This window comes from Hydra vulgaris, chromosome 14 (assembly GCF_038396675.1).
Source record: "Hydra vulgaris chromosome 14, alternate assembly HydraT2T_AEP".
NCBI classification, from domain to species: domain Eukaryota; kingdom Metazoa; phylum Cnidaria; class Hydrozoa; order Anthoathecata; family Hydridae; genus Hydra; species Hydra vulgaris.
In genome coordinates, this window is record NC_088933.1 from 14847739 (window position 1) to 14860000 (window position 12262).

The following is a 12262-nucleotide window of genomic DNA, read 5'->3' on the forward strand; positions in this document are numbered from 1 at the left end:
TAATTTCTTTTTATACTTTTTATGTATTATACTTCTTTATATTTATTATTTTTATATTTTTTGTTATACCTCTTTATATTTATTATTATATTTCTATTAACAAAATATTTATGTTATATCAGTATAGATATGCAGTAGATAGTTGTTGTTATCAGGAAAAACAAGAAGTAAAATAAATTAAGTTTGAGTAAATAGTCATAAGAAATATTATTTTTATGGATATATTTAAAAATCAACCAATAATTTTTTTTTAAGGAAAATGTTTAAAATAAAAAAATAAATAAAACAAGCTTTGTTAACAAGCTTCATAAAAAAGCAAACAAACAACTAAAGTTATGGTTCTTGTGTTGCTTGATCACATAAATGTCAAAAACAGTTCATTTGTATTTGGTTAGAAAGACAGAGAAGAAACTGCTAATAACATTTAAAGCATTTATTTAAACATTTAAAGAATTTGAAGATTAAATTTGAATAAGATGAATAAAATAAAATATAAACATGGATTTAAAGATGTAGATTGGAAGAAGGTGAAAAACAAAATCTGATGTAGCAATTATTATTTAGTAGATTTGATTGAATAGACATAATGAATTATAAAAAATTGATCAGATAAATAAATTGAGTTATAAAAAAAAAAAAAAAGAGAACTGTTATACAAACAGTTAATATTGATAACTCAAATAAACAAATATTGTTCAATTCAATTTTTAGCATTTTTTAAATAACAAAATAAAGACAAATTACTTTGAATATTTGAGCATCACATGGATACTTTCTCAATATGTCTCGTATGTCCTCCACCAAAGTGCGTCGAGTAAACTTGCCTTAAGTTTAATAAAAAATAAATAAATGCAATAAATCAAAATCAATGATCAAAATCTATGAATTAAATTTATATACAATTTTTCTTACTTAAAGTTCATCAGTAATATATATATATATATATATATATATATATATATATATATATATATATATATATATATATATATATATATATACATATATAAATATATACATACCCCAAAACATTTTAAATTTATGTTACGGATTGTAACATAAACAAGATTTGTAATGTTACGTGCAAAATGTCCATTATTTTTACATAATATAGATGTAACATATTACGTGCGTAGTACGATATGTGATAGGTATGTAATATTACATGTTAGTAACACATTACAATATGTAACATTGACAGACATAAAAAATTACAATATGTAACATTATGACTTAATGAGACATGATAACTTTCTAATTTAAAGTTTTTTTTAATTAGATATCTTTATATGATATCTTTATATATATATATATATATATATATATATATATATATATATATATATATATATATATATATATATATATATATGTGTATATATATATATATATATATATATATATATATATATATATATATATATATATATATATATATATATATTTAATGCTATACTTAATGAACATCAGAAAAAGTCAAGTTAGAAGCTTAAATTAGGAAAGCTTAAAGAAAACAGAGATTTGTACTAGATGTTAAATGTGCAAATTGTAATTCTAACTTATTTTAACTAAATTGTGATTTTAACTAATAAATGTATTTGGCTAATAAATATTATAGCATAAGAATAGTTGACATTTTATATACATTTTTGGTTGTGAGTAAAACTCGGGAAGTTTTACACTTAAATTATTAAAGAGGTAAAAGGTAATGTAACAACAAAATATAGATGTAAGACAAAATCCTCTCAAAAATCTAATCTCAAAATCTCAAAGATTTTTTTTAATGTTATGTTATGCCAAATTAAAAAAATAAGCAATTGAAATTTTACTTTTTGTTACAAATTTTTAACAAAAAAAAAATTTAAAGAAACATTTAAAAAAATTTAAAAAAAATTGAGACAAATCTATTTTACAATTAATACAAATGATGATAACTAGCAATAGGCATTATTAAAAAAAAAAAAAAGTTAATTACAAATGTATCAACAAATGCATAATTGAATACTGTAAATAATTAATGAGTTGTGTCATATAACAAAATTGTTTTAATAACAATATTATTTATTAAAAATATTGTAAATGCATTAATATGTTTCTCAAGAATATTGTAAAGCTATCTTATTATTTGTTTTATAACCTTTAAAAGTATAATGGAGTTACTACACAACATAAAATATTTATGAATTGAAACGTTATTAAAACATATCACAAATATATGTTTTTTTGTGCTACAGGGGTGCACAGGTTATTGCAGAAAAAAATAAACTTGAAAATGTTAAAAACCATTTGAGTTATGTAACTGAAAATTTGATTACAGGAAAATAAAACAAGTCTACATAAAATGTTCAATGTTGTTCAATATAGCCAATAATTCCTCTGGAATATACTACAGCCTTCAGACGCACAGATATTTCATTGCAGCTTTGATGTCCGGACACAAATTCGTCCATATCTTTGTTACTTCTGCTTTGAGAGGTGTCAATTTTGGATGTGTTTTGAGGGTCTTCTTTGACTCCATGAAGCTTAAAATGGCAATGTCAATGGGGTTTATATCTGGGCTAGATAAGAACATTAGGTGCCAAGACCACGAGTGAGGTCCAAGGCCCAAGACAACAATGTAGCTTTTATAAAGTCAACATAAGTTGTTTGGTTCATCTTGACACCTCGGAGAACAAAGACAAGTGGAGTTTTGGAGCCATCTAAACAAACCCCACCCCGTACCATTACTCCTATAGGGTGCTATTTTCTTGGCATAGTTCAAATTTTTAATGGAACTGTTCTTCTAGACTTCTTTAGAACTCTGTTGTTGTACCTGTGGGGTTAAGGCTTGATTGTGAAGATTTTTTTACTGTAAACAACTAGAACACTTGGGTAGGTTTTGAACCATTCTAGAGGCTGCTTTGCTCTTTTTTATTGTTTAGCTCTTGCTGCCTCACTAAAAAATTATCTTTACAAAGCTTTTCATACCTAAGTCTTCATGAATGACTTGTTGTAGTATTCTCCTTGACACACAAGCCTCTTTAGCTAAGCTAGATATTGTTTGATTTCGATTTATGTCGCACTTTGCAGCCAACAAAATTTTACTCTTACAAATCTTCTTGGGCAGAATTTTGTTTTTACAAACCTTCTTTGGTCTGTCTGCTTCAGTTTACCATTTCCATCATTTTCTAGATCCTTGATGAGCCAGTAAATATTTGAAATTTGAAAAAGCCCTTTCACTGTTTTGCAAATTTTGCTTTTCTTTCCACCTGCCATCACGAGTGAAAAAACAAGTTTTCTTACTTTTTTTTTTTCCAGGTTAATTCAAATTATTTTTTTTTTACTGTTTCATAAAAAAAAAAAAAAAATTATTTTTCCAAAATTTGCAGACATTTTGAGCGCAAAGTTTAAATTGTTATTTTTTCTGCGATAATCTGCGCACCCTGATCCCCTGTATATTACGTCTTAATTTTTATATTTTTTCAAAGTGTAATCAGAGGTGTAAAAAGTAACAAAATTATATACTTAAGTAAAAGTACTTTTACTATAGTGAAATATTACTCATGTACAAGTAAACGTTACTGGTCAAAAAGTTTACCTAAGAAAAAGTAAAAAGTAGTTTTTAATTTTATCAAAAATGTACTTAAAGTAAATGTAACTACGTTACTTTTTTAACAGCTACTCCCAGGCAACAGACCTGTTGAATAAAAAACATATATAACATAAGCTATTCTTTTCTGTATATATCTACAATTATTATATTTAAGTAATATTTTTAGGTGTGTGTGTTTTTAATATAAATAACACAAAATTAAAGTTTGTTATTATTTAACACTTAATTTATCAGATCAGGCTTTTTTTTTTGTGTGTGTGTGTGTGTGTGTGTACAGAAACATAAAATTGAGAAATTTCTCATTAGGTTTTGCAAATGTATGCACACTGTGGATGTATGTAAAAAATGCCTTGAATTAATTTTTTTTTCTTACAACAAGGAGCATCTAAATAGGAACGTCTTCAAAGTAAAGCCAATAATTATGTAACTAGGATACATAATTAATTAAAAATAACAAGTGAGTTTTTATGTTTTTTTATAATACTTAGTATACAATGCAAACATAGTAAATCTTCATTTTGAATTTTTTTTTTTAAATATAAAAGAAAGATTGAAATTTAAAAATTAATCGATGCACATTTTTAATGTTTATGTAACTTCACTTAAAACATCACTGAAAAATATATGGAAAAATTTTATAAAACAGGTAATAATTTTTATCAACTAAAAAAATTAATTCATACCTTCTGTGAAATTGATTATGCAATAAATTTTTTCACTATATATATATATATATATATATATATATATATATATATATATATATATATATATATATATATATATATATATATATATATATATATATATATATATATATATATATATATAACGGGTGGCCCAAGATAAATGGCATTGGTAGTATTTTTATTATAACTTTGTTATTTTTTCAGCTAGAACAGTGACATTTTTTTAAAAAGATTTATTATTAAATTCTCTCTAAATCTGTCTTGATCGCTTTGTTTTATGGTTTTTAATTTTATTTGTAGATAATGAAATCTAAAGATTTGCAAAAGCTTGTACTTCTAAATACCAAAATGGTGATGGTCCATCAAAAATATTTGCTGATATTAAGGGTGTCATTGGGTTTCGTACAATAAATCGGTGGTGTCAAATGATAAGAGAGATGGGCTCTTGAGTTGAAACGCCCATCAGGTGGTCCAAGATCAGTTCGAACAAATGCAAACATTCAAAAAATCAGAAATCGTCTGAAACATAAAAAGAGGATTTCATCTCGAAAATTCTGTAAATATGAATTCAATATCTCCAGAACCAGTGTTCAAAGTATACTTCAAAAGCATCTCAATTTGCAGGCGTACAAACACAGAGTTAAACCACTGCTTACAAATGGTCAAAAAGTCAAAAGAATTAAATTTGATAATTAGCTTAGAAACCATTTTCGTAAAGAACAAACACTGAAAATTCTGTTTTCAGATGTAAAATTTTTTGATTTAAATGGTATGTACAATGCCCAAAATGATTGGATATGGTCCACTAATCGTAATGAAGCTGATAAAAATGGTGGTATTAAATAGAAACAAAAATTCCCTCAAAAGGTAATGGTTTGGTTGGGAGCTTGTTCAAAAGGTGATACACCACTGGTTATTTTGAAAGCTCGAAAGATACAGTAAATCATGACTGGTATATAAAAAAAAGTGTTGCCAGTGGCCTTGAAATATGGAAACGAGATGTTTGGTAATGATTGGACATTTCAACAAGATGGAGCAATCTTACATACGCATCATTTATTCCCCCGATCTCAATTCTTTCAGATTACTCAATATGGGATAATCTTGTTCACCAAATGAAATGGAATAAAATTAAATCAAAATTAACATTAATTCAAGAACTTAAACGAGCTGTAAAAAACATTAGAGTAAATTTAGCTTTAGAAACTTGTACTAGTTCAACTCGTAGATAAAAAATAATCGAGACTATTTACATTAAATAAATTATGTCATTTTGTAGAGAATTTAATAATAAATCTTTTTAAAAAAAATTTCAGTAATGTGTATGATTTAAAATGTAGCAAAGTACAATAATTAAAAAAAGATACTTAAGTAAAAGTAAAAGTACATGTTTAAAAAAAATTGTAAAAAGTAAAAATTCACAAAAAAACTTCTTAATTACAGCAAGGCAAATAAATTTAATTTGCTAATTTCTACCTCTGAGTGTAATCAGTTAAGACATTACAAAACATTTTATAAATCCACATTTGAGACATATTTTATTATGTCTCAAATCTAGATTATTTTGTGTTACATTAAAATGCGGTAGTGGTGTAGTGGTAAGAGCGCTCGCTTTGTAAGCGAGAGGTTCGGAGTTCGACTCCCACCACGTCCCTGGAAGTACCGCGCTCAACTTAGTTTCTCCGCGCAGCGGCCTTGCTCGGCAAGGTTTGTGTTTCGGAGTTAAAGAGTTGAGAGAGGGTTGCACCACGAATAATAACTAAAAAAAAAAAAAACACAAAAAAACACAAAAAAATGAGTAGCCTCCTCGACTGTAGTGGCCCCCCTCGGGCCTTGGGGAGGTGAATAATCTAAAAAAAAAAAAAAAAAAAAAAAAAAAAAAGTCTTAATTGAATACACTTTTAAAAATTAAAAAAAAAAAAAAATTGAAACACAATGTTTCAAAATAAAGTTTTAATTTTTTTCCATGAAAAAGTAACCAATTGAGAAAAAGCAATTTTACAATAAAAATGAAATAAAAGATAATACTTAGCAATATGGTAATGATAAACAAATATTTACTATGTTATCAAGTTTATTTACTTAATATTTAACTATAAATAAGATTTGTTACAACCAATTAAGACAAAACTTAACTTTGAATATATACACAAATATATATATATTTTTTTGTTGATTCTCTTCCTCAAGGCTGTGAAGGCCACTACAGACAAAGAAGCTACTTTATTGTGGTTATAACCCTCTTTTAACTGTGTTTCTCCGAAACACGAACCTTGACGAACAAGGCCCCTGCGTGGAGAAACAAGTTGAGCGCAGTACTACCAGGGACGTGGTGGATATCGAACTCGGAACCTCTCACTTATGAAGCGAGCGCTCTACCACTACACCACTACCGCACTTTATATATATATATATATATATATATATATATATATATATATATATATATATATATATATATATATATATATATATATATATATATATATATATATATATATATATATATATATATATATATATATATATATACATATATATATATATATATATATATATATATATATATATATATATATATATATATATATATATATATATATATATATATATATATATATATATATATATATATAACGGGTGGCCCAAGATAAATGGCATTGGTAGTATTTTTATTATAACTTTGTTATTTTTTCAGCTAGAACAGTGACATTTTTTTAAAAAGATTTATTATTAAATTCTCTCTAAATCTGTCTTGATCGCTTTGTTTTATGGTTTTTAATTTTATTTGTAGATAATGAAATCTAAAGATTTGCAAAAGCTTGTACTTTCTAAATACCAAAATGGTGATGGTCCATCAAAAATATTTGCTGATATTAAGGGTGTCATTGTTTTTCGTACAACAAATCGGTGGTGTCAAATGATAAGAGAGATGGGCTCTTGAGTTGAAACGCCTATCAGGTGGTCCAAGATCAGTTCGAACAAATGCAAACATTCAAAAAATCAGAAATCGTCTGAAACATAAAAAGAGGATTTCATCTCGAAAATTAGCTAATGAACTCAATATCTCCAGAACCATTGTTCAAAGTATACTTCAAAAGCATCTCAATTTGCAGGCGTACAAACACAGAGTTAAACCACTGCTTACAAATGGTCAAAAAGTCAAAAGAATTAAATTTGATAATTAGCTTAGAAACCATTTTCGTAAAGAACAAACACTGAAAATTCTGTTTTCAGATGAAAAATTTTTTGATTTAAATGGTATGTACAATGCCCAAAATGATCGGATATGGTCCACTAATCGTAATGAAGCTGATAAAAATGGTGGTATTAAATAGAAACAAAAATTCCCTCAAAAGGTAATGGTTTGGTTGGGAGCTTGTTCAAAAGGTGTTACACCACTGGTTATTTCGGACAAAGATACAGTAAATCATGACTGGTATATAAAAAAAGTGTTGCCAGTGGCCTTGAAATATGGAAGCGAGATGTTTGGTAATGATTGGACATTTCAACAAGATGGAGCAATCTCACATACGCATCATTTATTCCCCCGATCTCAATTCTTTAGATTACTCAATATGGGATAATCTTGTTCACCAAATAAAATGGAATAAAATTAAATCAAAATTAACATTAATTCAAGAACTTAAACGAGCTGTAAAAAACATTAGAGTAAATTTAGCTTTAGAAACTTGTACTAGTTGGACCAATCGCTTATATCGTATGTCAAAAAATAATCGAGACTATTTACATTAAATAAATTGTCATTTTGTAGAGAATTTAATAATAAATCTTTTTAAAAAAAATTCACTTTTCTAGCTTAAAAAATAACAAAGTTATAATAAAAATACTACCTATGCCATTTATCTTGGGCCACCCGTTATATATACAGTGCAGTGCAAATTTATATCCTCACCAAAAATTCAAGATCTCACAAATAATTAAATAATTATAGTTAAATTATTTAATCATCTAATATCTTACTTGATTAATATTTGATTTTGTAATAGTCTGGTTTTATTTTGTTAATTGACTTATAAATTTTAGAAAAATGATGGCACAAAATTATAACCTCATTTCAATTTTACTCTACAAAAATCCATAACGTTTTGTATTGCAATTTGAATTTATTAATAATACTTTCTTTTATTGCTGCCATTCTGAATAGCTTCAAATATTTGATTTAGCACACTTTCCGAATGTTTTCAAAGACCTGCAAGAGATATGTTTATCCAAACATGTGCAATTGTCTTTTTCAATTCATCGACATTCGAATATTGTTTCCTTTCTGCATAAACACGTCTTGCTAAGATGTGTCATACATTTTTGATGAGATTTAAATCAGGTGAAAACGCTGGCCATTCTAATAATTGAATTTTCTTTCTAATAAACCATGATATATTTGACTTTGCTCAATGAACTGGAGCATTATCTTGTTGGAAAATAAAATTGGTGTTACCAAATTTTGCGAAATATCATTCAAATGACCATTTAACAAATTTCTATACCCTTCAGCAATTAATTTAGTAGTAATAAAGCCAATCAGAGTTTTTCCAAAATAACTGAACGCACCCCAACACATTACTCCTCCACCTCCCACAGCCCTTCTTTTTGAAATTGTTTACTCTTTTCTAATGTCATGTCAGTAGTAATTGAAGGCATCTGGACGATCAAAATTGAATTTTTTTTCATCAGACCATACAACTTTTTGCCATTCTTTTTCCGAATTCATGTAGTTCTTGGCCCATTAAGAACGAATGTGTTTGTGCGCTTTAATTAGTACTGGAGATGTGCATTTTTTTGCCTATCTAAGAACGCCTTACTTGTTAATTGCACAATTAACTGTCTATATTGAATATTTCTATCCCAAATCAGCGCATATTTGTCTCGCAGAAATTGTACGGTTACAAGGGGCATACACAACTCGTCGCTGTTGGCAAGCTGTAAGTATAGGTTTTCTACTACTTCAATGCTTCATGCAATAATTTGTTGGATCATTTACAAAATTATTAATCAAACATGGTGAGCATCTCAGTTTGCAAGCAATTGCCCAGTTTGATAAGTGCAATGACCTAAAGGCTTTGAGTGTAATTCCCCTTTGCATTTGTTAGAATGTATTTTATAAATTTAAAATGTAATAAGTTTAATTTTAAAATGGAATTTACTACTATTTTTGATCGCTTTTGATGCAATTTAGATAACAAGGTTATAATTGTGCACTACAGTTTTAAACAGTTTTATAATTTGAGTTAATTAGAATATAAATAGATTCATGTAAATAATTTTGTTTATTTCAAAAAGTGATCTATAAACAGAATTTGATCAACACAGGTGAGGTTATAATTCTGCACGCCACTGTATATACATATATATGGGCCATTCCATTTTTAACTTATGTTACATGCATAACAACCTTATCAATTATTTGCCTATTTGAACTGTAAACTAAATTTTTAGCTATTTTGTATGAAAACTGTTTGTCTAAAGAATAAAATAAGCCAACAAGTTTTGAGTCTGTCACAAAGAGAGTGAACTTATTACTGAAAGTGACACTTAACTTACATTACGCAGAAAACAAGGTAAAAAAATTGCCTTGTTTTCTGAGTTTACTTTAACTGTTAGCTCAGATTTCTGTAAAGCGGTTTGTATGAAAGTTATCAAATCTATAGCAGTTTTTCCCACAAGACCAAGAGCAACTTTAAAAAATTAGTTTAGTATGACAACTTTATTAAAACTTGTTAAGTCATTTAAATAAGAAAATCTTTAAGTTTGTCAAATATTTTAATTACACTACTTATATTTATGCATATTGCCTTATTTTCATCAGATTGAAATTTTCAAAATTTTGCAATGTATTTATATTTAAATCTTTAAAAATATTTTTGACATAAAAACTGCTATCACAGTTTAAAAGTTAGAGATGGTGTAGGTATATGTGGTTGTTTGGAACAGGATGGAGTTAAAATAAACTGACTAATGTGTATAAAGCCAGGTGAATAAAAATAAGCAATAGCTATTACTCAGTAATTGGTCAGCTTTACGTGAATAAAAACCTTAGTAGTTTTGCTCAAATTTGTATTCACGTAAAGTTAAGCAATTTACTCAGTAATTGTTTAGCTTTACGTGATTAAAAACTTAGCTGAAATCGCTAAAGCTTTCATTCACGTAAAGCTGACGTAATGTGCTTTAAGTAAGCACTGTTATTCAAAACGCTAAATGTAAAAAGGTAACATTTAATAATCTTTCACATAGATTATTAAAAAACTTAAAATTTCAAACTAAATTTTAGAAAAAAAAAAACTTTATTATGTTTTTGTTAACTTATATTACATGAAAGTTGCAAAAGCTCTTTTGTTTTATTCTTGAAATACATACTTTTTATAAAGTATAAAATCTGACCAACAACGATTTGAACATGTTAACTCCATTTTCGTGCTAAATAATTTCAGAGTATGTATATAAATTCATGGTCAAACTAACATTTTACAATGATTATACTTTTATGCAACAAAAGGGAAAAAGTGTAACCTTTGGATGCATAAAAACAACATATATATGGCATAAATTAATTTTAGTACTAAAGGTATTTTTTAAAATAACTTTCATGTGCTTGCATCAATATTCATTTGCTAAAAGTTAACAAAAAATAAAATAAAATTAGAGTACTATTTCATTTTAAATAACTTATTTAATATAATTATAATATAAATAAACCTATTAGAAGGAAAAAAAAATCTATTAATAATAAGTTAATTTTTTAATTCATATTTTTTTAAAAATTTATTAAAAATAACTAATAGTCTCTTCTTTTATTGGTTGAAAAAAAAAAAAAAAAATATTATAACGCAAGAAATTTAACTTAAAATACTTTAGCTAATTTGTCAATCAAATCTTTTATATATATATATATATATATATATATATATATATATATATATATATATATATATATATACATATATATATATATATATATATATATATATATATATATATATATATATATATATATATATATATATATATATATATATATATATATATATATATATATATATATATATATATTTGAATGTAGACAAAGTGTAAAAGAGTATGTAAATTATTATTTTATAAACATCAATAAATATAAGTGTCTTCAGCCTAAAAGTTTCTTGTTTGTTTTTGTTCATATCTTATTTTTAAAACAACAGTTCTATTTTATGTCAATGAGATGGTTTCGTCTTTTTCTGACATAAGGGCGCCAGAAATGGTGACTTTTTATGGAACAATGAAAGACATGAACTTGAAAAATCAGGTCCAATAGGTCTTTCAATTACGGTAGTTTTAGCTGAATCTTTTCTTCAACATCTTGAAAAAAGAGCACTTAATACAGCGCTCAAAACCAACCCACGTATTAAAGTCATTTTATAGATACTTAGATGACAATCATGCTAGAGTCCCTAACCTTGCACAGGCTGATCAATTTAAGACAATGCTTAATCAACAGCATCCAAAAATACAATACACTATCGAATTTGAAAATGATAAAAAAAACACTAAATTTTCTAGACATGTGTATAATAAATAACAAAAATGTGAATCGGTAAATATGAATTTAAAATACAAAGAAAAAAATGCAATTACTAACACTTAAGTTCAGGCAACATGAAACCATGACCCACAAATTTTAAATGGAATATTCAAGGATTTTGTACATAGAGCATTTAATGTATGTAGTCAGAAACATATAGAAAATGAACTGAAACTCCTTATTTAAGTATTTGTCAAAAATGGCTACAAACAGTCCAATCTCATAAAAATCATAAAAGAAATAAAACTAAAGTACAAAAAATCTCTTGTGGCTACTAAAAACATTGACAACATCACCAGGACGTATCCAACAATTTCATTACTTTGGGTACCAATATTGTCTCCCAAATTGCGTAAGGTGTTTAGGAAGGCAGGATATAAAATGGTCTTCAAATCAAACTTGAACCTA

At 26.3% G+C, this 12262-nt stretch overlaps 1 protein-coding gene across 1 annotated transcript in view; it reads right to left on the reverse strand.

Annotated features, from left to right (window-relative positions):
- The window catches only part of LOC136090940 (sacsin-like), a 78941-nt gene that overhangs the window by 59009 nt on the left and 7670 nt on the right, over positions 1-12262 (reverse strand). The window contains 1 exon segment of the mRNA XM_065817917.1: positions 745-824. Within this exon segment, the coding sequence (XP_065673989.1) occupies positions 745-824 (80 nt within the window).